The 26,053-nt window shown below is 41.0% G+C and overlaps 1 protein-coding gene and 2 long non-coding RNA genes across 4 annotated transcripts in view; 2 read left to right on the top strand and 1 right to left on the bottom strand.

Moving 5' to 3' along the window:
- The window catches only part of LOC308596611 (uncharacterized protein), a 60,845-nt gene extending 51,704 nt beyond the window's left edge, over positions 1-9,141 (top strand). Inside the window, exons 6-9 of one of the 2 annotated variants that reach the window (XM_081211885.1) lie at positions 1,835-2,358; positions 3,592-3,818; positions 8,640-8,679; positions 8,897-9,141. In XM_081211885.1, the coding sequence (XP_081068011.1) occupies positions 2,342-2,358; positions 3,592-3,818; positions 8,640-8,679; positions 8,897-8,912 (300 nt within the window). In that variant the 5' untranslated portion in view covers positions 1,835-2,341 and the 3' untranslated portion in view covers positions 8,913-9,141. The remainder of the gene's footprint in view (positions 1-1,834; positions 2,359-3,591; positions 3,819-8,639; positions 8,680-8,896) is intronic. The other variant, XM_081211886.1, reaches the window with a different exon arrangement.
- LOC308596697 overlaps positions 1-25,494 on the bottom strand; it is a 49,211-nt gene extending 23,717 nt beyond the window's left edge. Inside the window, exon 1 of the long non-coding RNA XR_014012664.1 lies at positions 24,811-25,494. This is a non-coding gene — a long non-coding RNA (uncharacterized lncRNA). The remainder of the gene's footprint in view (positions 1-24,810) is intronic.
- Positions 9,148-15,677, top strand: LOC308596670. Its single transcript, XR_014012635.1, has 2 exons — positions 9,148-9,349; positions 15,362-15,677. It is a non-coding gene; the product is annotated as an uncharacterized lncRNA (long non-coding RNA).
- Positions 25,495-26,053: the final 559 nt, after the last annotated feature.

Genomic DNA, 26,053 nt, shown 5'->3' with positions numbered 1-26,053 from the left:
TTGCCTACCCCTTCACTTATGGGTATTCCGTTAAAGGAATCCGGCGGTTGTGGATCCTGTCCGATGCCCTGCTGTGGCTGGGGGCCATGGCACGACCCCCGGTGACATCAGGGGAGAGCTTACAGTTGTATTTGCATCAACAGGCTCCCCCTACTGGTGGTTAACCCCTGTTAGACTCGCCCCTCCCTGAGGGGCGGAGTTGAACTTTGAGGTTTCTCTAATGCCTAAGCCAATAACTCTCACATGCTGTAATCAATAAAGTTGTGGCCTTTTCTAGCCCATTAACCTTAAATACTGTGTCCGTGTATCTTTCTTATCCCCAAGGGTGGCGGGAGGGTCCACGAATCACAAGTGTGGTTTAGTTAAGTTCAAATGTGAACTGGGTGGAATCCCCCATCCTTATGGAAAATAATATATAATAAATGCCAAGTAATGAATAATAGTGGTATCCTGTTAATGGTTTCCATTTTCTTTTTTTAGTCTCTTCTAACTGTGACCAATCTGCCTGCAAACATCTTAAAAATAGGCCAATTCACCTCAAAGCTTTTATTTTCCTGGCCTATTTCCTTACAAAATCTTGAGTTCTCTCCGCAGTGTCACTTTTTCTTCCAAGTTCCTCACTTGATAAACAAATTAGCTTAGTGATTTTAGCATTCTCACCCCTGCCATTATATTTTTTATGAGGGCTAGCTTGATAAATGTTCATATATTAGGATGAAGGGTTATGGCAGTTTCTGCCACTGTCGCTGCAAGAAAGCTGTGAGGCAAAAAGTCTGTGAGGCTAGGCACACTTAATTGAAAATTAGCTTTGAGCTGCTTTTAGTAAATCTCCTTCAGTAAGACAAGTGGGTGTAGTTCACACACTTCTCTAAAAGAGTATTCCAAAGGTTTTTTTCAGTTGCAAATCCTGCATTCCCCCCCCCCCCCAGAATTCCCATATGGGAGATTCCCAAGAACATCTGTAGGAAACTTGCAAAGTAGATATTTTAACACTTCTGTTGTTTGTATGTATAGACATACATAGCAGTATGATGTGTTATACAGTGGTGCCCCGCAAGACGAATGCCTCGCAAGACGGAAAACTCGCTAGACGAAAGAGTTTTCCGTTTTGGAGGTGCTTCGCAAAACGAATTTCCTATGGGCTTGCTTCGCAAGACGACAATGTCTTGCGAGTTCCTGCTGGTTTCCCCCTCCCCCCCTTTTTCTAAGCCGCTAAGCCACTTATCAGCTGATCCGATCAGCAGATAAGCTGCCAAAAGCCGCTCACAGCCGCTAATAGCGCTAATCCGCTAATCCTTCAATGGGCTTGCTTCGCAAGACAAGAAAACCACTAGACGAAGAGAATCACAGAACGGATTCTTTTCGTCTTGCGAGGCACCACTGTACCAGACATTTAGGACATATAAACATATACAGGACCCAGTACAGAGTACAAACCTAGAATTACAGACTCGTGGAACTGGGGGCCACACCAAAGGCCATCTAGCCCAACCCCCTGCAATGCAGGAATCACAGTGAAGAGTCCCTGACAGATCCCCCCCCCACTTGCTCTGCCTCAGGACCCTTTGCCTATTGCTTCATTACAGAGGTCAGAATCCTCTCATATTCAAGATTTTTGTACTTGCATTGTTGTATATCTTTCAGGGACTTTTCCATATTGTCTTCTAAATAGAGAAATTGATGGTTGGTCTTGTGGAAAAGTTAGCTTGCTTGTCTTCAGGGTAAATGACTTAAGAGGAATATTCATAGGAAACTGCCTTGGACAGTGTCAGGCATTGACCCATCCACCTCAGTGTCGTCTACACTGACCGACAGCAGCTCTCCCGGGTTTCAGACAGGGAACCTTCTCTGCCCCACCTGGAGATGTCATCCAGGAATATCAGTGAGGATGGTGATAAGGCAAAGCAGATTGTCTAATCCTGTGCTATGGACACCCCTAGACTTGGGAGTCTTCTACTGCAATTCAAGGGACGTTGGGATTGTCTCCCTTTGGAAATGGGGCTGAATGAAGAATGATCCGATATAAAAACATGAACTCCAAAAGAGAGGATTCACCTGCAGACGGAACAGCAGGTGCTTCAAAGTTCTGAAGAAACATCAGGAGGGGCAAGTTTGGCCCAGGGACAAGGTGGGTGGGTTGCCATGGTAACAATGACTTGCCCTCCTTTGTGACATCTCTTGCTTCCCCTTTAAAAGCCACCAGCTACAGGTGTCCATTGTGGATTAGTGAGGCGATCAGGAGAGAGAGAGGAGTGTGTGTGATTGGCGGAAGGAGAGGTGGTTGGAGAGGTACGGTTTGGCGTAGGTAGTACAGCCAGGAAGGAGGGAATTTCTGTACACCATGTTCAACTTCAAACTGTAAGTAGTATTTCTTCCCCTTCTCTATGCCTCCTGGGGTGGGATCCTGGAATCCCATGCACAGCCTCAGCCCCCTGAAATTGCCTTGACCAGTCACTCCCCTCCCGAAGAGCTCAGCTCCTCCACACTCTTTCCCTGCCTTCCTATTTCCTCTCCTCTCCCATCTCATCAATTACATTCATTGTTTACATTCATAGGCAAGCCATCCTCCCAGGAGCTCAAGATGGCATACATGGTTCTCCCCGCCACCAGTTTTTACCCTCTCATCAACCCTGCAAAGTAGGCTAGGCTGAGGGAAAAAAGACTGGCTGAAGGTCAATCAGTGAGCTTCATGAAGATTTGAACCCTGGTCTTCCAGGTCCCCCTAGTCCAGCACTCTAACTACTACATGTCTCCCCGCCTCCATCTTCCATCTCTCCGTCAAGCCCTTTCTGTGGGTCTCTGTCTGTAAGCAAGACTCCACCACCTTCCTCTCTCTGCCGCCCAGTGTTGTTCTGCTCATCTTCTTGGACCCCTTGATGCTTGGAGGACCCACCTAGCAGTCTCCTCCCTCTCTGGGCAGGGCTGTCCTTCAAAGACAAGGCAGAGGCACCCTTTAAATGCTGGCAATGCTTCTCTTTCCTTCGGGGTGGAGTGTTGCAATCCCTCATGGGATATAGCATAGCAGGAAAAGGAGAGCAAAGGCCTCTTTGGTCCAGTGGCCAACCAGATGTCTCCAGGAAGCCCATAAGGATTGTCCTCTAACAGGTGGCTTCAGTGGTAGATTGCCTCCAAACCCAAAAGTTCTACATACTGTAGCTATTTCAGATGGTAACCATAAATACTCCCCTCCTCCTCAATGAATAGGTGTGACCCCCTCTTTCCAACCTTGCAAGGAGGTCGTCCTTTGCACATCTTTTGGCTGCCAATTTCACAAACCAATTACACACACACACACACACACACACACACACATGGTTTACAAGAAGGTAAAACAATGTAGGTGTTATATGTTGACAAGGCCTTGCTCCTGTCAGCACTCACGCTGCAGCATCCTGCACTAACTGCAGCTTCCAAGCACAAGGGAAGCCCAACGTATAGTGCATGGCATCCAGTGCTCTTGGCTGCCTCTCTGCAGCTGTTATGAAGTACTAGAGTTCATCCAACTGCAGAAAGAGGGGAGGAATTGGGAGGGATGTGCTGGCAATTCTCTATTAGGCTAAATGTATCTCTGTTCTGCATCATCTCTTCTAGGTTCAAGAGACTAAAAAAAGTCATTCAACTAGAAAAGAACAATGAGGTGGCCCCGCTGCCGGACAATGAACACCCTGTGGCCGGTTGCGAAGGAAGCCAGAAGATCAAAGACGACGGGCACTCGGAGGAGGGGCGATCTGCCCACTGTGGCGGGTCAGAAAGAAGAAAAAGACGCCTCAGAAAGACCAGAAAGGTGGCCCCGCTGCAGAAGAAGCTTATGCCTCCAGGTGAGGAAGTTCCCCCCGCGCCATTTTTGGAAGGGCAGGAATAGGCTAGGGTGGTAGCTCAGGGAGAGATGAAATAATAATAATAGAAAAAGCAAAAAAGATCTTAAAGGAATTTTTTGAACTGAATTTAAATAAGGGCACCGATTTAAAGATAGTCTGGGATGCTAGTAAAGCTGTCTTAAGAGGTTTCTTTATTCAACAAAACGTAATTCAAAGAAAACAAAAGGGGAAAAAACAACAAGAAATCGTAGAGGAGATTAGAAAAAGCGAGCTAGAATTAGACAAAAAACCAAATAGTGTAGAATTAAAAAGAAATATTAAGATCCTACAATCTCAATATTTAATGCTAATAAATGCAGAAATGGACTGGAAACTAAGATTATTGAAACAAAAAACCTTTGAACATTCTAATAAACCAGGAAGGTTATTAGCATGGCAATTAAAGAAGAGAGAGGCAGAAAGGCTTATAAACAGAGTTAAGTGCGAAGGCAAAATAATAAACAACCCTAAAGAAATAGAGAAACGATTTGTCGAATTCTTTAGAGAACTCTATAAGGAAGGAAACGAAACATCAGAAGAAGTTAAAGGATATTTAGAACAGAACGGTCTTCAGAAACTTACTAAAGAACAAAAAGAACTGTTGAATGCCCCTATTACATTGTTCGAAATTCAAAGAGCAATTAAGGAAGCAAAGATAGGAAAGTCACCAGGGCCAGATGGCCTACTGGCAATATATTATAAAAAATTTGAGGACATACTGTCTGACCCATTAAGAAGTATCATGAACAACATCTTAAAAGATGGAACCATGCCGGACTCATGGAAAGACAGCCTTATTGCATTAATTCCGAAACAGGGAACGAACAATCTACTTATTAACAATTATAGGCCTATCACACTCCTAAATAGCGATTATAAATTATATGCAAATATTTTAGCCGAAAGATCAAAAAAAGTATTCCAGATGACTATACACAATGACAAAGCTGGCTTTTTGCCCGGGAGGCACATTTATAGCAACACTGGAAACATTATAAACTTATTAGAGTATTTAGACTTAAGAATAGAAAAGAAGGCAGTCTTAATGGCCATAGATGCTGAAAAAGCTTTCGATAGGGTCTCCTGGAAATTTATGAAAGGTCTATTACACCATATGGATTTTGGTATACAGTATATAAAAGGGATTGAAGCAATAAATTCAAAACAAAAAGCTAAAATCATAATAAATGGGAATTTATCACAGGAGTTTGAAATCAGTAAAGGGGTCAGACAAGGTTGCCCACTATCCCCCTTAATTTTCATACTAACATTGGAAGTTTTATGTAAACGAATTAGGGAGGAAAAAGAAATAAAAGGGATTATGCTGGGAAATAGAAGTTACAAAATGAGGGCATTTGCTGATGATCTAATTATAACTACAGAGCAACCAAAACAGAGTTTAACAAAGGCGTTGGAAATAATATATGCCTACGGTAAAGTTGCGGGGTTCAAACTGAATTTAAACAAGACAAAACTATTAGTTAAAAATTTGTCGCCAGATGAAAAAGCAGAATTAGAAAAAATAATACAAATTAAAATCTACCCCAAAATCAAGTATTTAGGATTATGGATAACACCAAAGGATATTAACTTGTATGAAGATAATTATATTAATTGTTGGAAAGATATCAAAAGACAGTTGGAGACATGGACAAGCCTAAACTTAGCATTCCTGGGCCGTATTTTGGTAATTAAAATGATAGTCTTACCGAAGCTACTCTTTTTATTCCAAACGATTCCAATTATAGGAAAGACCAGCAGTATTGACAAGTGGCAAAAAGAAATTTCTAAATTTTTGTGGAAGGGTAAAAGACCAAGATTAAAGCATAAGATATTAATAGATACTGTAGAAAGAGGTGGCTTCGGGTTACTGGATTTGAAGCTATATTACAAAGCCTCATGTCTTCTCTGGTTGAAAGATTGGTGTTTTTTAAAAAATTGGGATATTTTAGATCTAGAAGGTCATGACACACGTTTTGGATGGCATGGCTATCTTAATTATGGGAAAATAAAGGCGCACCGAAGTTTTTTAAATCATATAATAAGAAATGCAATGACAATATGAGCCAGGAAATGTGTGACTTTGATTATTGCTATGAAAGATTTACGGACAAGCTGAAGGAAGTCCAGAAAAGAAATGACAATGTAATTTTTTGGGTGGAAAAATCTTTTTAATGTATGTATTTCTTGTTGGATTTATGTGCATTTGTTGGTTTTTCTTTTTTCTGTATGTTTATTTTTTCTTCTTTTCTTACTTTTCTTCTTTTTCTTTTTTTTTGGAAAATAAATAAACATCTATATGGAAAAAAAATATCATATAATAAGAAATGCTATATATAAGGTGTGGGGAAAATACAAAAGATATTTGGAACAGAAACCCCAAGATGGAACTCTCCATTAGAAGCAATCGCTGTTAAAAAAAACAACAACATCAAAGAGAACTGGATAACGTATAACACAATATTAAGGGAGGAGGAGGGTCAACTAATATTGATAAGTTATGAGAAAATAAAACATCACTTTTCTAGTTGGCTAGATTACTTCCAGGTGAATGAAATGTTCAGACAGGATAAGCAGATAGGTTATGAAAAGATTTGAAAGAAAATTACTGAATAGTAAAACTAAAATAATCGCAAAAATGTATAGACTTCTTTTAGACTACGAAGTAATGGATGAGGACGTTAAGGCTTCAATGATAAAGTGGGCCCAAGATGTGGGCTGTCCAATTATGCTAAAAGATTGGGAAAACTTATGGAAGGTAAATTTGAAATTTACAGCCAGCTATAATATGAGAGAGAACATGATGAAAATGGCTCATAGGTGATACCTCACTCCATCCAGATTATCAAGAATGTATAAAATTTGGCGAATGTTTGTTGGAGATGTGGAGGAAATAACGGTGACATGATCCACATGTGGTGGACGTGTGGAAAGATTAAGATTTTGGGGGGGGGAAATATACGATGAATTAAAAAAGATAACGGGGATAACTTTTACTAAAAAACCGGAGGCATTTCTATTAAGTATTTTAGATAAAGAGATCCCAAAAAAATCTAAGAGAGGTATTTTTTGTATGCAACCACAGTGGCTCGTATACTTGTGGCCAAGGGATGGCAAGATCACGAGGCTCCAAAAATAACAGATTGGCAAATCAAATTACAGGAATTGGTGGAGACAGCTCAACTGACTAGTAAACTCAGAGGAAACTCAAAGCAAAAATTAGTGGGAAAATGGGATGTTTATAAAAAATATGTTCAAAAATACAATAATAGTTTTGACTCCATGCTAGCATTCGAGTGATAAAGGAACAAAAAGGAGATGGACTACAATTAAGGATTTATTATGTTTTCAGAATGTATTAGAAAAATTATATAGAAAGGTTTATTGTTTTGTGTACATTCCATTGTAAGATAAAATATGTGCAAAGGGACTTGACAGGAAGTCAAAGCTGAAGAAAAGATTTTGGAAGATAAAAGGGGGAAAATTATTTACTTTCATTATTATCATTTTCTGTGCGGGTGTGGGTGTGTGGGTGTCTGCACATATGTGTGTTGTTGTGTGCAATGTTTGGGAGGAAATAAGACGGTAAATAACAAATAACAAACTAAATATCGATGTATATTATTTTTATTTCTTAATTATATTTTGTGGTAGTGTGGCTGTATTGTTTTTTGTAACATAAAACCATTCAATAAAAATTATTTTTAAAAAAAGAGAGAGGAGAGGAAGCATTTCTAGTGGAAGCTGGAGGCTGAGGCAGCTGGTAGGACAGGGCAGGGGGACAGCGGTCAGCTAGAGGGCCACATTCTCTTGTGAGCCGCATTCGGGGGGCTGCAGGCCAAGACTGGCCCCCCAATGCCTGGGGTTTGCCACCCCTGTAGTAGGAGTGTAGAAGCAGGGGAACCAAGCAGAAGATTATTAGAATAATCTTGGAAGCTGCAAAGGGACGAACTAACCTGTCCCCATGTCCTTCTCTTGTTGCAGTTGTGCCAAAGTTCTTCATGACTCTTCCGAAGCCTGAGGTTAGTACTGGGGGGAACAAAAGAGGAGGGAGTGGATCCCCCAGACCCTCTGCTTGCTGACTGTGGTCTTTGCCCCAAGTTCTGTAGTCTCTGAATCCTTCCACCCCCACCCTCCAAGAGGCAACTAATGCAGCTAATGTGGCGTGTTTCCCTGGGGTGTCAGGATGATGCCAGAGGCATGACCTGCCCTCTTCCCTGGTGCTGCCCTTCCACCTCTGCCCTTCAGGAGGCTGCAGGGCCCATGGAGGTCCTCTGGGGCAAGGGATGGGGCCCAAGCCTGAGGGAGGCTTGTTAGGATATTTCCATTCCACCTTAAAAGGGAGCAGGCTTTGTGAGTCACAGAGTCTGCGTATTTCCTGTTCACAGGAAGTTTATGTTTTCTGTTGCTTTCGTTTCTCTCTCTCTGTGCCTGGACACTGAAGCAGGCAGTCATGTTTTTTTCCCCTTTGTTCTGACCAACGCTGAATAAACTTAAACAATGCTCTCCTTAGTGCATCTTTCGCTGTGCATTATCTGCTGATAGAGCGTGCATTAGCTCTGGAATGTGGCAAGCTATTTCTGGAGCTCGTGTCGCTAATTGCTGATACTGCGTGTCTACGGGAGATCGATGGACGTCCGGAATCGACGTGGGGCCTTGATGGATGATGTCTCCCTGGCAGTATCCCAACAGGGCCTGCTTGTGGGCTCTCTTGCACCAGCTAATGGTGGGTTTTGTAGTGACACAAAAGGCGTCTGATGCAGCCTTCTCTTTCCTCTGCAGAAAGCAACAGACGAACATCAGCTGCCAGAACCCAAAGAAGGTAAATGAATCTGCACACCTTGGGGACTTCTCACTTAGGCCTTCTTGCTGTATTTGCTGTGCCTTGCAGGCCTTTTTCACTCCGCCTCAGTAGGTAGGGCCCTGACTGACTCCAGCTACAAAAGCTGAGGTGGTTGAGCCCTTGGGTTTGGGTATAGTTTAGAGGACTTTCTTGAGAGAGGCTGTTAATTCAGTCTCTCTTTTTCATTCTCTTCCAGAAGACCTGCTTATTGAGGACATTGAATGGGCTTAAGGTGGACTTCCGGTGGAGGCGTGGCTGTTCGAAAGACGTGCGAAATAGCCCTCTGGGGAATCTGGAGCAATGCGGGGGTTTTAGAAGCTCTGTGAAGGCTACGCAGACCTCGGAACCCCAAGAGGATTATCTTGGTGGACGTAGCACCCGGTGGTGCCCGGTGGTGCTTTCCTGCTCCCCGGGTTTTGTCAATAAATCCGGAGACAGGATCGAGCTTTTATGAAGGACCAACAGGTGGCGAGTGAAGCAAGAGGAATCTACTTTTCTTCTCTGGCCAGATTCTATCCTGCCAGCGGCTTAAACTTAAATTCGTCACACTCCACCATTTTTGGACTGGGAAAGCCCTGCTAATTTTAGCTAATAAACTGAGGCTTGCATTAACAAACAGCTTTGGAAAGTTTAATATACCCGACTTCCGGTCGGTGCCAGCGCTTAATGGCGGTCCTGCCTCCGAGCTCCGGAGAAGGACTGCTTCGCAAGTTCGGGTCTTACCCGCTACGGCGAGCGGGGGACCCCTAAAATCCCAGGCGCTGAAGCCTGAGAACAAGGAGACTCGGTGGGCACCATTTGCGCCCCCCGGTACCGTGAAAGAGCCTTTTTAAAGGCTACGGATCGACATCGGGAGTGAGCGCGGTGCTGAGAGTCGCTACCCAGCCTGCGAAGTGAAGCCGCGTCGCCATTAGCGGAGAGCGCCGATTCCTTCCTGAAAAGAAATTTGGACTGAATTCCCGTGAGTAGGAACTGAAAAACAATTGGGAAACTTTAGAAATTGAGCTGAAAGCAGGGGGTTAAATCAAGGAAGTCTGCCTCCCCCCGACTGCATGAAATTTAAAGCAGCGGAACTTTAAACTTGCATCCGATGAAACTTGCTTTCTAAGTAACTGAACCGGGCACGGGGATTTTGGATCTCCCCTCTAGCTAGCAGGGCAGAGGGGAGACGAATGAGACTGTAAATCTGCAAGATCTATTTCAAGCAAAATCCTCTGCTGTCTCGCTCTAAAAGCACGAAACGGTCTGCCTTCTCAGAGCAATAGCTCATTGAACCGACTTTGCCCACAAAGTAATACTATGATACTGTGATACAAAGTTTATACAGTGATTGGCCACAGTGTAATACAAGGGGAAACAACATAGACTGTGAAACTGTGAAACTGTGAAACTGTGGCAATTTGCAGCTACAAGTTTATAGCAATATTGACTCTGACTGTAAAATCCTTCTTTTTTACACCTTTGGACATTCTCCTTTGTTCTTGTATTTGAACTTTTTACTTTATGGCCATTTTGATTTGCTCCCCCTAGAGGGTAATGAATGTTTGACACGGCCCAGGACAGTGGAATTTCCCAGCAGAACAGCTCCCGTGGGAAGTGACCTTGACATGAGTGGTACACAGGAAGAGATTGTCACAAGAGCTAAAATAAGACAACAACAACAACAGCTGCAACAGCAGTCGTCAAAGAAAAGAGGCTCAATTTCAGCTGCAGCTCCAGGACCAGCAGGAATAACAGAACAGGAAAAAGCAGCAGCTGCCTCTATGGAAGCGGTGACAGATGCCTTGCTTAAGATAAATCAAACTCTGGAGTCTTTGACAAAACAAACTTCAGAAAATACGCAAAAATTAACAGAGATATCAGCAAGATTAAATCAGAATACAGAATCTATCAACAAACTGGTAGAGGAAAACGCAACCACACGCCAAATTGCCGAGGATGCGAAAGCTGCTGCTGGAGAGACGCAGGAGAGACTAGAACCGATTGCCAAAAAGGTCTATGAGCATGATGCAACTTTGGCCTTATGGGACTTACAGAGAAAAGAGAGAAACTTAAAACTAAGGTTGGTTCCAGAGAATGAGAGAGACAATCTCGCGGAATATCTGACACGGGAGTTTGTGGGCTGTTGGGATTTGGAGGAAGACGAATTTAAAATCACAACAGCTTTTAGACTGGGCAAAAAACAGGACAGAAAGACCCCGAGAGACTGCTTGATTACACTCAGATCCAAGGAAGAAAGAGACAAAATCCTAGGATTACACTTTCAAAAGGCCCTTCAAATTGGTAACTCAACTGTACAGATCTTTAAAGACATCCCAAAATACATCCTGGACTTAAGAAACTTCTACAAGGATTTGGCCCTCTTGCTAAAGAAAAACAACATCCGTTTTAGGTGGGAATTCCCACAAGGACTGTCATTTGACTATAAATTAAAAAAGGTGAAAATAAAGACAATCCAAGATAAAGATAAATTTCTGGCAAGACACCAGGAGGACCTCCAGAAGGGGACTGTGGACGTACTGGCAGAACAGAGGAGAGCACTAGACATTCTCAACCTTTCGATTGGACAGAAACCATTACCATCAGAAGAAGAGCAACAACTTGGAGCTGTTGGAGGAGCTATAAGAAAACAATAAGATGGCTCTACAATTCCTTAGTTGGAATTGTAATGGACTGAATGGGCCTTTGAAGAGAAGACAAGTATTTCACATTTTGAACAGAGAACAATTGGATTTGATATGCCTACAAGAAACACACATAACCAGAGCCCATAGGAGACTACTTATAAACAAAAGGCTAGGACAAGAATTTGTTTCATCAGATAAAGTTAAGAAAAGAGGAGTTGTAATATATGTGAAAGAAAAATGGGCCCCAAAAATGATTTTTAAAGATGAACAAGGGAGATACTTGGCAGTGGAGATACAAGTACAAGGAGAAAAACTGTTAGTTGTTGGAATTTATGCACCAAACGAAGGCAAATCTGAATTCTTTAAGAGACTTCATGAAACCCTTACGGACTATCTGGACTATAATATGATAATGATGGGAGACATGAATGGCGTGGTCTCCACGAATATGGATAAGTCACAAAGACTAACAATCACTAAGGAAGGGAGACTGCCTAAGACTTTCTTTGAAATGACTGAAAACATGGACTTGATAGATATATGGAGAGTAAGGAACCCTCTGGAGAGAGAGGGAACCTTTTTCTCCCAAGCAATGCTGACCTGGACCAGAATCGATCAAATCTGGATTACTAGTGGTATGGCTCCAAAGATTAAGAAGGTAGAAATCTGCCCAAAAACTTGCTCCGACCATAACGCCGTGAAGATGGAAATGAAACTAACATCAACTGGTCAATTTAGATGGAGAATGAATGACACCCTCTTTCGAGACAAGGAAATTCTTACGAAGGCCCAAAAAACTTTAAAAGACTATTTTGAAATAAATTTGAGGGCTGACGTAGAGAAAAGAGTGATCTGGGACGCAAGTAAAGCCGTGATGCGAGGCTTCTTGATTCAACAAAACTCAATAAAGAAGAAAAAACAGAATGAGAAAAAAGAAAAGATTTTGGAAAAGATAAAGGAAGGAGAGAAAAAACTAAGAGCAAAGCCAAAGTCCCAGGAGATTTTAAGAGAGATTAAGCTATATCAGTCACAATATATGGAATTGATGAACCTAGAGATTGAATGGAAGATAAAACAGATGAAGCAAAAGACATTCGAATCGGCAAACAAATGTGGTAAACTTCTGGCATGGCAATTGAAGAAAAGGCAGAAATTAAATACAGTCACAAGTCTAGAAGTGGATGGAAAGAACATATCTAAACCTAATGAGATTAGAAACTGTTTCTTAGGCTATTTTAAAAAGCTTTATACCCAAGGCCCGCAAAATGAAGAAGATATAGACAAATTCCTTGGAAAATTTGGATTACAAAAAATCTCTCATCAAAACAAGATTGATTTGAACCAGAGAATATCAGAGCAAGAGATAGAGGCTGCCATCCAGAATATGCAACTAGGCAAATCTCCAGGACCAGATGGGCTGACTTCAAGATACTACAAATCACTGAAGGAATGGTTGATTCAACCACTGAAAGAAGTCTGTAATGAGATCCTTGAGGGAAAAAGGGCACCTGAATCGTGGAAAGAAGCATATATTTCACTCATACCAAAGACAGAGACTGAAAAGACTCAATTGAAGAACTACCGCCCAATATCTTTACTCAATGTGGATTACAAAATTTTTGCAGACATTTTGGCAAAAAGACTTAAAAGAGTGTTGATGGAGAAGATTCATAGGGACCAGGCAGGCTTTCTCCCTAAAAGACACCTGGCAGACAATGTTAGAAATGTGATAGACATTTTGGAAAAGCTAGAGGTGAATATAAACACCAAAGCAGTATTGATCTTTGTGGACGCGGAGAAAGCCTTTGATAATATTTCCTGGAGCTTTATGTTAAAGAATCTTCAGGGGATGGGGGTAGGTAAAGGTTTTGAGAATGGTATGGCTGCAATATATTCTGAACAAAAAGCTAAATTGATTGTAAATAATGTAGTGACGGAGGAACTTAAGATAGAGAAAGGAACACGACAAGGGTGTCCAATCTCCCCATTACTTTTTATTTCAGTCCTGGAGGTGTTGCTGAATATGATAAGGGAAGACCAGCAGGTCAAGGGTGTCCAGGTCGGAGCTAAACATTACAAGTTAAGAGCGTTTGCAGATGACCTAGTATTGACTTTGCAAGAGCCAAACGCTAGTACGAAAAAGGTGTTAGAAATAATACAACAGTTTGGCCAGGTAGCTGGATTCAAGCTGAATAAACAAAAAACCAAAGTCTTAGGCAAAAATCTAACAGATGCAGAAAAGGAGAAGTTCCAAGAGGAGACAGGGTTGACACTGGTCAAGAAGGTGAAATATCTAGGGGTCTATTTGACATCAAAAAATGTGAATTTGTATAAAGATAACTATGAAAAATGTTGGTCGGAAATTAAAAAAGACCTAGAAATTTGGTCAAATTTGAAACTGTCAATGCTAGGCCGAATCGCTGTGATTAAAATGAATGTATTGCCTAGAATGTTATTTTTGTTTCAGACCTTGCAGATCCTGGATAAGATGGAATGTTTTAAGAGGTGGCAGAAGGATATTTCAAAATTTGTCTGGCAGGGCAAAAAGCCCAGAATTAAATTTAAAATACTGACAGATGCGAAGGAAAGAGGGGGATTTGCCCTGCCGGACTTGAAATTGTACTATGAGGCAGCAGCATTTTGCTGGCTGAAAGAATGGATGCTCCTCGAAAATACAGACATCTTAGATCTGGAAGGTTTCAACAACTCTTTTGGTTGGCACGCATATTTATGGTATGATAAAGTTAACAGTATTTTCAAGAATCACATTGTTAGAAAAGCATTGTTTAATGTTTGGAGAAGATACAAAGACCTTTTGGAAAACAAAACCCCTAGATGGGTCTCACCAGTGGAGGCCAAAGCAGTGAAGAAACTCAATATGGAGGTCGGATGGCCGAAGTATTGGGAAATTTTGGAACAAGATGGAGATAAGTTGAGATTGCAAAGCTATGAGAAACTGAAGCATAAGGTACAAAATTGGTTTCAGTATCATCAAATAGTGGAATTTTTCAAACAGGACAGGAAAATTGGTTTCCAGATGGAAAAATCAAAATTAGAAACTGAACTGCTAGAACCTAATACTAAGAATTTATCCAGAATGTATAATTTGTTGCTGAAATGGAATACACAGGAGGAAACAGTCAAATCAGCCATGATTAAATGGGCACAGGATGTTGGTCATAACATTATGTCAGATGACTGGGAATGGTTATGGAACACCGGTATTAAATTTACGGCATGTAATGCCTTAAAGGAAAACATTATGAAAATGGTGTACAGGTGGTACATGACCCCAGTCAAGCTGGCAAAAATTTATCATTTGCCCGATAACAAATGTTGGAAATGTAAAGAGACTGAAGGTACCTTCTACCACCTTTGGTGGACATGCCCGAAGATTAAGGCTTTTTGGGAAAAGATCTATAATGAAATGAAAAAGGTACTTAAATGTACTTTTCCTAAAAAGCCAGAGGCCTTTCTCCTGGGCATTGTCGGCCAATTGGTGTCGAAGAAGGACCGAACTTTCTTTATGTATGCTACAACAGCAGCAAGAATCCTCATCGCAAAGTATTGGAAGACACAAGATTTACCCACTCTGGAAGAATGGCAGATGAAAGTGATGGACTATATGACATTGGCTGAGATGACAGGCAGAATCCGTGACCAACGAAAAGAGACGGTGGAAGAAGAATGGAGAAAATTTAAAAGTTACCTTAAGGACTACTATAAACTTAATGAATGTTAATGTGCTGTGGTTTTTAGAAACAAAGGGATACAGTGATATAAGATCAGAACATAGAGAGGACTAAGTTGACAGAGGTTGAAAAGTAACAATTGGGAGTTGCTACAAAACTCTGGACATTGGGATGCAGAAAGGGGAGGTATGGGGAAGTCCCAGAAAAGAGGTTTATGAAAATATGTTATGAATTTATACATGTATGTTTGTTCTTTCTGTGTTTGTTTGTCTTTAAAAATTCTGAAAAACCAATAAAAATTTTATAAAAAAAAAAAGGAAAGTTTAATATACCCGGCCAAAGCTTTTCGTTTGATATACTGATATACTGTTGGATTTTGCTACCAGATTAATTACAGTTTAAGGGAAGGAGGCTTTGAAATCGGGACTTTTAACCCCCCTCCTCCCCCTTTCATCTTCTCCTGGAGGAAAGAGTTGGAAACTTTTAATTTCACCGTGTGTTATATGTGGCTTTTTACTTCTTCTAATACCTTGGATTAAGCCGACAAGCGGCAGAAGACAAAGAAGAACCCCAGTTGGATTACAAATATCTTTATATTTCCTATTAAATCTTTCCTTATTAGGTAAAATATTGGTAATAAAGTTGAACATATTACCAAGGATGATGTTTTTATTTCAAAGTATCCCAATACTAGGAGGAGAGAAATGTTTTAATAATAGGAAAAGAGATTTGGCCAAATTCATGTGGTCAGGGGAAAAATGAAGAATAAACCATAAAATAATGATAGATAAGAAGGAAAGAGGGACAAAAAGGACTGACAATCCCGGGACCGGGGGGAGGGGACGCTGGAAGAAGATTGGATGATTGTTGTTTTTTTATCGTCAGAAATGTTTTTATGAAAGTTGCAAAAATGTTGAAATGAAATTACTAGGCTCTTGTAAGAATGTTTAAAGAATTAGGTAAAAAGGTAAAGGTTATGAGAAGCTGGTAAAAATAAGATTTAAATTTTAAGTTTTAAGGTTTTATATAAGATAAGATGAAAATAGAGCAAGGTAATGTAATGTAATGGCAGAATATTATGAACTATGGAAAGGATTTGCTGTGACAATTATTAATCAAGATACAAGAGATGGGAGGAGGAGGAGGTCATGGAAAGAAGGTAAAGAAAGTGGAGAATTTGAAAATGATGGTTTTATTTTTTATTTTTTCTCTCTGTTTTTGTCTTTTTCCCCTGTAAGTTTGTTTTTTTCTTTTCTTTGTGATTTTAAAAATTCTTTTTTCAATAAATATCATTTTTTTAAAAAAAAAAAAAGAAGAAGGAAAGAGGAGGATTTGGCCTCCCTGACATGGAGTTATATCATGATGCAGTGGGTCTGAACTGGCTAAAAGAATGGATTAAATTAGAAGATTCAGATGTGTTGGATTTAGAGGGAGTAGACCTGAGATTTGGATGGCATGCCTAATAGATTAGAAAGTCAAAGTACATAAAGGGTTCCTAGGGTATATAGTCAGAAAGTCTATATATAAAATACGGGAGAAATAGAAAAGACTCCTAGAACCGAAAACTCCTTGGTGTCACAGGGAAAAAATTAAATATGAAAGAAAATTGGGCTACTTATAAAACTGTATTAAAGGAAGAAAATGCAGAATTGGAACTAAAGGATTATACAGAAATTAAAGCTCATATTAGTGATTTGTTCCAATAGATTAGTGATTTGTTCCAATATAGATTAGCGAAAGACAAAAATATAGTATTTGAAAAAGAAATATCAAAATTCGATAAATACTTAATACAAGAAAAATAAAAAAATATATCTAAATTATATAATCTGATCTTAGAGTGGGAAGCAAAGGATGAACTGGTTAAAGCATCCATGATTAAATGGGCACAAGATATTGGGAAAAATATGCTCGAACAATGGGAAAAATTGTGGAAAGAAGATATGAAATTCACTATGTGTTATATATTGAAAGAAAATTACCTTAAAATACAACATAGATGGTATTTAACACCTGAAAGAATAGCAAAAATGAATAAAAATTGTAGCGATGTCTGCTGGCGATGCAACACTGAAAAAGGTACTACGATGCATATATGGTGGAATTGTTTAAACAAATTTTTTTGGGGAAACAATATACAATGAAATGAAAAAAAATCTTCAGATATTCATTTAGGAAAACATCAGAAGGTTTTCTATTGGGAATAGTACCAGGAAGTCTAAAGGAAGAAGACAAGACATTATATTTATACGCAACAGTAGCCACAAGGCTATTGCGAAAAATTGGAAAAGTGGTATTATACCGACAAAAACAGAGTGGCTTGCCAAATTATTGAAGTATTACAATATATTCAAAACAATGGGAGAAATTGGAAGGATATCAAAAGAGAAGATAGACAAGGACTGGAAGGCGTTTAAAGGATACTTGCAAAATTATATTGAAAAATCAGAACTCCTATTAGAATAAACAGGTTCCGTTATAAATACTGAAATACTAAATAAGATGGATAACAATGTGTAACAGAAAAAGAAGCATAAAATTGGTTTAAAAGTGTGCGAAAGAAAGTAATAGAAAGAAAGTAATCTTATTAGATGACTTTAATGGAGTCACCTCATTGGAATATGATTGTACAGTGGTACCTCGGGTTACATACGCTTCAGGTTACATACGCTTCAGGTTACAGACTCCGCTAACCCAGAAATAGTGCTTCAGGTTAAGAACTTTGCTTCAGGATAAGAACAGAAACCGGGCTCTGGCGGCGCGGTGGCAGCAGGAGGCCCCATTGGCTAAAGTGGTGCTTCAGGTTAAGAACAGTTTCAGGTTAAGAACAGACCTCCAGAACGAATTAAGTACTTAACCCGAGGTACCACTGTACAGATTCAGGAGGGAAATCAAAAGGTGACCGAGTAAGATTGTCTTCCATAAACACGATTTTAACAATGAGTCCATAAGTGACTGTGGAGGCCAATTCTGAGAATACAGAGAAGTTTTATGCAGCTCGAAAGGAGCAATGAAATGTCGAAGGCCTTAATCAGGTCAATAAATGCCATATACAGGATCTGGTTTTGCTCTCTGCATTTTTCTTGAAGCTGTTGAGCAATGAAAATCATATCCACTGTCCCCTAGAAGGTTGAAAACCATTTTGGGATCCATGAAGTGTATCCTTGGATATAGTAAGGAGATGGTTTGCTAAGATCCTTGCAATAATTTTGCCGGGCCATAGCTATTGAAGAGATGCCATGATGATTTCCACAGTCCGTTCTATCACCTTTAAAAAAAAAAGATTGATGATTTGGCATCCCTAAAGTCTGCTGGGATCTCCTCTCTCTCCCAGGTTTTCCCAATGAGCTTGTGAAGTTGTTGTGTAAGTTCAATTCTGCCCACTTTGAAGACTTCTGCAGGTATCCCATCAGGTCCGCTGGCTTTATTGTTTTTCATTTGGTTAATAGCTGTACACAACTCTCCCAGATTTGGAGATATTGCAAGCTCATCTCTAATTTGTTTTTGCGGAGTTTGTGAGAGGACCTCAGCAGCTAGGGGGGAGTTGCGGTCAAGGAGATGCTGGTAATGTTATCGGGTGGCAGAGCCCTGGGGAGATCAGTTGCAGGCCTATGCCTAATGAATATTTTAATGCTTATAAAGCATGCTTTAGGAAAAAATATACTACTAGGACTTAACTTATATCTTCTAGAATGTTGTGGGTTAGATGTTTGTTTCAGTCTTAACAGCATCCTCAAATAACAACATGATTGCAATGATACATAAAATGCTACACTGGGTCGTCAATATGGGGTGTAAATTATTTCACATGTTGGTACAGATAACAAAAGACTTGCTGAAGTGCAAAATTTTTGTTTCTACAAGAATTATTGCTTCGAACTGAATTCTACTCAGGGTCATTAATTTGCACAAGCTAAGCTTGCCTCTTTGAAGATAATTTTTGCAAGAACATTTAAAAGCAATAAATATTCTACCAGCAGCTGAAAAGAAAAATAAATGGGGGGTCATTTACTCATGCAAATATGAGTGCATAATATTGGACTCCTTAAGAAATGTTTTCAAGGAAATATATTCTACGTATATTTGCAATATATCAGGCCACTGGCGGTATAATTACATAGGTCACTGGAAACATAGGATGCATGGGTCCATGACATCAAGAACCAAACACACCTGAAGTTCCTGAGGGCCTATCCGACCTGGGATGTTTCCAGGCCAAGCCAAAGTGTGGTGGCTCCTTAGCCAAGAGAGGATATTTGCAGATGGCACAGTCGTGACAGATCACTCAGAGGGAGCTCTACAGAGTCTCATCAATCATTTTGCCCAGGCTTACATGGAGTTCCTGAGACAGACAGATGCCAACAAATGAAGAACCTGCACTAAAATTACGAATGTGAGCAGGAATAACTTGTAGAAAACCTTCTGCTTGCTGTTAAGGGCCAAACCACAACAGAGAAACTCCCTTTCCCAAGCTGGCTTGGTGACAAGAAAAAAACATCTTCCCATCTTTTGCAGATATTAATATTGTGCAGTTTGAAGTGACTGGAAGCGTAGAAACTGACTTCTTTTGTAAATGAAGCATTGTCCAGGCCCATAAAAAACATATTATTCAAACTTTTACTGGCAAAACTCTTTTAAAAACAGAACATAAGCATCAAGGATACATCCAAAAATATATCCATACAATATCTTGTGCTATCCAGAACAGGCTCAGCATCTTAGAAAAAATGAAATAATCCAGAAAGACCTAGAAGCAAATCTCTCTCTCTCTTTTCACAGCCTGCTGTCCAGCCTCCACTGGCCTTAGGCTGTTTACTCTCTCTTCAGGAGGGCTTCATTTATATCCTCGCTCCATGGAATTTGTGACACAAAGGACTCAAAGGCAACTCCCTTCAAAATGGAGATTTGCAACCCAATACCTTCATCACATGGTCTAAGGTTACAAGACTCACATGTTTGCTACCAGAGAACAACAATCAGTTAGTTATTTATCAACTCAGCACGAGCTCAGAGTGCTCTACTTGGCTTTAATACAGCCCCATGGAAAATCCTCATGTTAAAGCTTATCATCAACACACATTTAGGCATTCTCATTTCAGTGTCAATTGAATCTTTTTACTTAACACCCATAAAGGGAAGCTCTGAGTTTGTGCAGGACCTGACCAGTGCCAGCCACTCCTGCTGTTCAGTGTTTGCCAGGTGGCACCTGCCAGACCCTGGAAACACCAAACCAAGCAGCCCCTGAGCTAGTTGACAATAGATGGTTGTTAGTGAGTGCTCTCCATGTCTCAGGGTGCTTACTATGCTAATAAACATCAAAGTGGTGTGAACTCGGTGAAAAAAGTGCATCAGAAAGCCGGTCAGGATGTACCCCCCAAAATCCTACCCAGCTCCCAGTGGCAGCTGGCAAAGCCAACATTGGTGGGATGCTGGAAAGATTACGAAGGAGCGAGAGAGCTCCTTTATTGGTGTCAAGCAAACTCTACCCCCAACTAAAGTTTGGGAATGGAATTGCTTCCATTTTTGCTTCAGCAGTCCACACCAGGCATAGGCAACCTCGGCCCTCCAGATGTTTTGGGACTACAATTCCCATCATCCCTGACCACTGGTCTTGTTAGCTAAGGATCATGGGAGTTGTAGTCCAAAAACATCTGGAGGGCCGAGGTTGCCTATGCCTGGTCCACAGCAATGGCCTGCCTTTTTAGAAATGGGCATGGAAACTACAGTGCTACAGCAAAAGGTGCAACCCACGCTTTTGCTGAAAATATGTTTCTCTTCCGACAAGCTCCATGTTCAGCTGCTCCATGTAACAAATCTATACCACTTCAGGCTACAAGTGAAGACTGACTCTATGAATATTTTCTGACGTTTTAAAAAAACACCTCTTTATCCACACACAAAACTTACATGTCACTGAAAAGCTGAGGCTAGAATTAGGTAATTCCGTAATGTGTTAATTTTGTATGAGCAAAGGTTAAAATGGAGAATTATTCAAAATTTTGATCACCTGCGATAGAACTCAGTAAGATAAATCAAGTGCAGCTGCTGATAAGTGTGTTTCAGCTCTTAATGTATAGTTTGAAATAGGACATTAATGAAGGGAAAAGAATCTGTTTTGCATGCAGTCTCAGTGAAGAAGGTCTTTATTCATTCTTATCACCTTCAGGAATAAATGCCTCAACTTTGGTCAGGCTCCCATGGAACAAATTTCTTCTTTTCCGGTAACAATTAATTTCAATGTGAACCCTGAGAGCTCATGTTTAGTAGCCATTCCAGATAACAAAAGAAAATGACCAAAGATCCACTATCATAAAAAGAGATTTGTTATCATACATATGAAATATCTGTCAATGGGACAAGCTGAAAGCATATCAATTTAACTCTAGCCCTATAAAAAGGTTTACAACTATATTTTTAAGGCAGATAACTGTCACTGCCACATGATAGATTGGTTGTGTGAAGTGGCTATTGAAATAAGGAACTTGGGGTTTCTACACATGTTTCTGGATTTTGTTTTGTTAAAATATCATCATCGCCACCAGCCATTTCCTCGTGGTTAAGTATGCTGAAAGCGCCATACAAATCCAATAAAAAGATCCAATAAAATTAAGTTTCAAGATAATTCACTAATTGCAAGATGTACTGAGATATTTTTAAATAAATGAATAGTTGTACAAGAATGGATAGGTTAATCAAATGATGTCATACTAATAAATGTATGCTAAGATTAAGCAACCTGCAGATAATGCATATCAACAGTAGGGATATATTTCTAGGACCAAAATAATAGGAAAAACAGTAGACCTTACTCCCAACTAAATGGTGGTCTCAGCGAGATCTCCTAAGCAAGGCCACTACCGTCAAAGCCAGGTAAAGTGGACCAGACAGAGAAGCAGAGAGCCAGAACTCACAGCAAAGATCGGGAAGCTGTGGCACTCTAGATATTGTGGACTTTCAACTCCCATCATCCACTGTCAGCATGGCCAATGGGTGGAGATGATGAGAGTCTCATTCCAGCAACATCTTGAGAGTCACAGCATCCTCATGCACACCTTAGTCAGACAAGTTCCAGGCAGGGATGTCATTGACAGTGGTACCCAGGAGGCCCAAACTTCAGCTTTTCTGTGCTGGGAACCTGATCAGCTGCCCCTTTCCCCCTTTTTAAAAAACCTTTGCTTAGAGGGCAGCTGCTGGGCATACTGCAAAGTGCAATGCCACCGAAAACTCAGCCATTTTTATTTACCAGAGTCATGCTATATATTCATGCCCATTTATGCCAAGGTGAGCTGTGTCTTGAATCCAGATTTTCTGTCCATTGAGATGTCCTGTCCTCTAACTTCTATTCAGAAGAAAGGTGGTCACAGAATTAGGGTGTGCACACTCATAAAAGTTGCATGGATGAGCATTATTTAGACGATTTTAGCTATAATGGTGACCCAGAGATACCCATTAGTGAAGAAATGGTCATTTCTGCCTTTCAAGTGAGCAATAGCAGAGTGCTATATAAAAGATAGGCAGAGCAATGCTGATGGCTACTCATTATAGACTGGGGTTCAGGCTAATAGACTAGCTATTGTTGTTGTTGTTGTTTAGTCGTTTAGTCGTGTCCGACTCTTCGTGACCCCATGGACCAGAGCACGCCAGGCACTTCTGTCCTCCACTGCCTCCCGCAGTTTGATCAAACTCATGCTGGTAGCTTCAAGAACACCATCCAACCATCTCATTCTCTGTCGTCCCCTTCTCCTTGTGCCCTCCATCTTTCCCAACATCAGGGTCTTTTCCAGGGAGTCTTCTCTTCTCATGAGGTGGCCAAAGTATTGGAGCCTCAGCTTCACGATCTGTCCTTCCAGTGAGCGCTCAGGGCTGATTTCCTTCAGAATGGAGAGGTTTGATCTTCTTGCAGTCCATGGGACTCTCAAGAGTCTCCTCCAGCACCATAATTCAAAAGCATCAATTCTTCGGCGATCAGCCTTCTAGCTATTACTAGCTATTACTACAGGCTAAAACCCAAAGAGCTCTTTTAGGCATGTCCAAGGTTTTTTGGCATGCCCAATAGAATCTTTAATTCACACCCACTCAGGGTATGGGAGTCTGCTGTTCAATCAAAGCTGCTTTTGAGATTTTCTTTGTTCTAGTTTCGAAAACAGTTTGCCACGAAGCATGAGGGAAGTGGTAATTCCAGAGCAGGGGTTTGAGGTGTCCATCTGGGGTACCACTAAGCAGATCCCAGCATGAACAGGGCTGGGTTACCACATTTTGAAGTCTATGAAGTACAGTGGAACCTCGGGTTAAGTACTTAATTCGTTCCGGAGGTCCGTTCTTAACCTGAAACTGTTCTTAGCCTGAAGCACCACTTTAGTTAATGGGGCCTCCTGCTGCCGCCGCGCTGCCGGAGCACGATTTCAGTTCTCATCCTGAAGCAAAGTTCTTAACCTGAAGCACTATTTGTGGGTTAGCGGAGTCTGTAACCTGAAGCGTATGTAACCCGAGGTACCACTGTACAATCATATTCCAATGAGGTGACTCCATTAAAATCATCTAATACGATTACCTTCTTTCTATTCCTTTCTTTCACACACTTTTAAACCAATTTATGCTTCTTTTTCTGTTACACATTGTTATCCATCTTATTTAGTATTTCAGTACTTATAACGGAACTTGTTTATTCTAATAGGAGTTCTGATTTTTCAATATAATTTTGCAAGTATCCTTTAAACGCCTTCCAGTCCTTGTCTATCTTCTCTTTTGATATCCTTCCAATCCTTCCAATCCTGAAGCGTATGTAACCCGAAGCGTATGTAACCTGAGGTACCACTGTACAGTAATGCATGATCTCTAGTGGGTATCCATCGCTTCACCCATTAAGGTACTAGAAGATGGAGAAACTTCCGTCCAGATGTTGACAAATGAAGCATCGACACTGAATCCTTCAACTGGGGATGGCAAGGAGTGTTTTTGTTAAACCATCTGTAGAAGTACACAGGCTTGGGTCTTACAACTCTATGATAAAACCCACAAAGCTTTTACAGCTGTCTTAGAAACTTCAACATGAGAACCAGCAGAGGTATCACCAGCTAAAGAGCTCCCTTATAATCAGAAGAGAATAGAGAATTTGGGGAGTGAGGTTATTTGATGTATAAAAGAAGATTTAGCTTAAACTTCTTTTTCTTCCCTAATCACCAGTAGTAGTTGGAAGGAAACATACTTGGTGCTGTGTTTCTAAAATGAAAGTAAGCATTCATTCTCCTTCTACTTTCGGCTGTAACAGCTTTAGCTGAGCAGTATTATTTTTTTAAATCCCCAAGCAGAATTTTGCCATATGACTAATCATGTGAAAGAACTAGTAGCCATATCAGCTGAAGGACTGACGGACTGTTTTGCTCCAGGGATTATCTCCACCAACAACTGTTCCACCTGGCTGTATCAGAGAGAAAGGTTGTTGCAGATATTAATATTGCTCAGTTCGAAGCGACTGGAAGCATTTACTCCTTTTGGAAATGAATAATTGTCCAGGCCCATAAAAGCATTATTCAAACTTTTACTGGCAGAACTCTTTGAAACAAAACATAAGCATCAAAGACACAACCAAAATATCTATACAATGTCTTGTGCTGCCCAGCAAAGGCTCAGCATCATCTTAGAAACAAGATTCCAAAAATCTAAACTGTGTCACTACTACCCCATTCCAGCCACCATTGGCCTTAGGCTATGCAGCTCATTGTTGTCTCTCTAGCTTTCAGAGAGACTAACAGCTGCCACCCTTTCAAGATGGTGAATTCGCAACTCAATACCTTCATCACCGGGGATGCGGGTGGCACTGTGGTCTGAACCGCTGAGGCTGGGGCTTGCAGATCGGAAGGTCGGCTGTTCGAATCCCCACGACGGGGTGAGCTCCCGTTGCTCGGTCCCAGCTCCTGCCAACCTAGCAGTTCGAAAGCACATCAAAGTGCAAGTAGATAAATAGGTACCACTCCGGCGGGAAGGTAAACGGTGTTTCCGTGTGCTGCTCTGGTTTGCCAGAAGTGGCTTAGTCATGCTGGCTACATGACCTGGAAAAACTGTCTGCGGCTCCCTCGATGTTAAATGTTTGCCACTGTGGCCATTCTGCAGGATGGCTCATATCGAAGTCTGGTGGTGGCCGACTATGACTCGTAGCCATCCTCAGATCTGTGCGATTGTGGGTGGTTGCGAAGTCTCGTTTCCAGGACTATTTGCTGAATCCAGCATGGCGGTGAGGTCGCGCTTACTGCGAGGCGGCAGGCGGCGGTGCTGTGGTGCGGTCTTGGGTCTCTGGCAGCCGGCGGGAGCTCATCGATCCCATCCTCGTCGCCAACGTTAAATGTTCGGAAAAAGTCAGAAGCCCAAGGCAGTATAGGTTCCTAAGCTAAGTTTATTCAACATTTGTCAGTGACAACAGCTCACTCATAGGAACACAAGAATCAAACTGACAGAACAACGCAATAATAATCCCAGGCATGAACTGACTGTTGACAGTTGACAGTTAAAAGGGCATGTGTTTACTTCCTTTAGAACGTTCGTCTACCAACGCTTCTATGATTGGTTAGAACGCGCCTTGTAACATAAAATGTGATAAACCCAATACCTAACACTCGACCTGTAAAGCGAGATGAGCGCTGCAACCCCAGAGTCGTTCGTGACTGGACTTAACTGTCAGGGGTCTTTTACTGTTAGCTTTTTACCTTCATCACATGATCAAAGATTTACTCTCAGCACAGAGAAGAAAAACTAACCAACAGGTAATCTATCTTTATTTATTTCTTTCCCGCCCATCTGGCTGGGTTTCCCCAGCCACTCTGGGTGGCTTCCAACAAAATATTAAAAATAATAATAAAACATCAGACACTAAAACTTCCCTAAACAGGGCTGCCTTCAGGTGTCTTCTAAAAGTCAGTTGTTTATTTCCTTGACATCTGATGGGAGGATTATTTTCACATTTTCTACCTTCCTTCAACTAGTTCAACTTTGGAGATTCGCAAGTGCTATACAAGTTTTATTACTTTAGGGAAGAATGGC

This window comes from Podarcis bocagei, assembly GCF_964188305.1.
Source record: "Podarcis bocagei genome assembly, chromosome: 10".
Classification (NCBI taxonomy): Eukaryota; Metazoa; Chordata; class Lepidosauria; order Squamata; family Lacertidae; genus Podarcis; species Podarcis bocagei.
This window is presented reverse-complemented; position numbering and strand designations above follow the sequence as displayed.